The 1,790-nt window shown below is 50.2% G+C and overlaps 1 protein-coding gene across 1 annotated transcript in view; it reads left to right on the top strand.

The window, feature by feature from the left end:
• The window catches only part of DCK (deoxycytidine kinase), a 10,952-nt gene that overhangs the window by 3,921 nt on the left and 5,241 nt on the right, over positions 1 to 1,790 (top strand). The window contains exons 2-3 of the mRNA XM_017738942.1: positions 715 to 894; positions 1,452 to 1,645. Of these exons, the coding sequence (XP_017594431.1) occupies positions 715 to 894; positions 1,452 to 1,645 (374 nt within the window). The remainder of the gene's footprint in view (positions 1 to 714; positions 895 to 1,451; positions 1,646 to 1,790) is intronic.

Genomic DNA, 1,790 nt, shown 5'->3' with positions numbered 1-1,790 from the left:
CCCGCGGCGCTCGGTGCTTTCGGCCGTGTCTCGGGGAGGCACAGCTCCGCAGACTGCACTGCCTGCCTGCCTTTCTCCTTCCTTTCTTCTTTTCTTTCCTTCCCTTCTTCCTTAGCTTCTCCCTTCCTTCCCCTTCATCTCCTCCTTTCCCCCTTTTCTCCCTCTACCCCTCTCATCCCCCTCCATCCTCCCTCCCCCCCCGTTCCTTGTATGAGGGCTCTTCCCACCACGGCAGAGCGGGGCAACAGGGGTGCTTCCACAAGATTTTCCTGGCCGTTTCCCCCGGTGAAAGGCTTTTAGTCAGGTCTGGAGGCACAAACAAGCCAATTCATAATGTCAGAGACTTTACCTTGACGCCGTAAAAATGATGAGATTTGAGAGGGCAAAAAAGAAACGCTTTCTATTACAGTTTTTGACTGATTCACCTGTTTGGTGTTGAAGTCCTGCTTAAGCTTTTTCCCACGTCTTTCCTGACTGTGGTGTAAAACACCCGGAATCACGGAATCTCCCGAGTTGGGAGGGATCCACGAGGATCTCTGAATCCCACTCCTGGCCCTGCACAGCACACCTCAAAATATCACCAGGTGCCTGGGAGCGTTGTCAAACCTCCTTAAATTCAGATAAAGAAAAACCCTGTTGCTCCATTAATTGATGTGGAACATGACGGGTGTGGGAGACTGACTTACGGGGATGGAAGGCAGAGTTGAACACTAGTTAAATAACACCACTGTGGGTGGTTTCTCACTGACGTGGTTCCTGAATGCTTTTCCTTCAGCTGCAGGGAAATCCACCTTTGTGAATATTCTGAAACAAGCCAATGAGGAGTGGGAAGTGGTTCCTGAACCTGTAGCTAGATGGTGCAATGTCCAGCAAGGCTCTGGAGACGACTGTGAGGTAAAAGAGAAAAAAAAGTCCAGTCTTCCTCTAATTTCAGAATACCAGTGTATCCAACAGACTGGGTGTTTTTCAGGCTCTGTGTGATAGGAACACTTTTGCTGATTGCTCTCACAATGTCTGAGTTCCTCCTTTCCAGTTTGTTGGGTTATTATGGAGTACATGTTATTCATCATCGGATGTAATTTTTAAAAGTGGTAAAGAGTTACAAGAGTTACTTGTAGCCACTGTGAACTAACCAGGTGAGCACGGATGCTTGTTCCTGTGCCATGGAAAGCGTGCTCTGAAACGTCTAAGGAAGTTGAGAACTGCTGCTAACTTGGTTATAGTGGTGAGGTCTTTTCCCAGCTACCTGTAATTCCATTGGCAGTCCAGCTGCTACTTCCTGTGCAAGTGGCTTTTGGGGGACTGGAGATGTTTCCTAGACCTGGCAAAAAGCACGATGTATTTTGGTTCACTCAGTGTAAAATGTAACGGGGACGTGTTGCTGCTGACTTCTCCTCAGCTGCATTTTTTGGGAGTTAGAGAGTGCTCTGTTTTTTTCCCTGTGACTCCAGGAGCTGACCACATCACAGAAGAGTGGTGGGAATGTGCTGCGGATGATGTATGAGAAGCCGGAGAGGTGGGCTTTCACCTTCCAGACGTACGCGTGCCTCAGCAGGATCCGCGCTCAGCTCAACTCCCTGGATGGCAAACTCCGGGATGCGCAGAATCCTGCGGTCTTCTTCGAGCGCTCTGTCTACAGTGACAGGTGTGTGGGGCTGGAGTCCTCAAGGTGCAGGTGAAAGTTCTGCCAAGTCAAATCACAGAATTCCAGAATAGCTGGGGTTGGAGGGGAGCTCTGGAGATCACCCAGTCCAAGCCCCCAGCCAAGGCAGGGGCACCCAGAGCAGGGG

Source organism: Corvus brachyrhynchos, unplaced genomic scaffold (assembly GCF_000691975.1).
Source record: "Corvus brachyrhynchos isolate BGI_N302 unplaced genomic scaffold, ASM69197v1 scaffold597, whole genome shotgun sequence".
NCBI classification, from domain to species: Eukaryota; Metazoa; Chordata; class Aves; order Passeriformes; family Corvidae; genus Corvus; species Corvus brachyrhynchos.
Note: the sequence above shows the minus strand (reverse complement) of the source record. Positions and strands in the feature narration are given on the sequence as shown.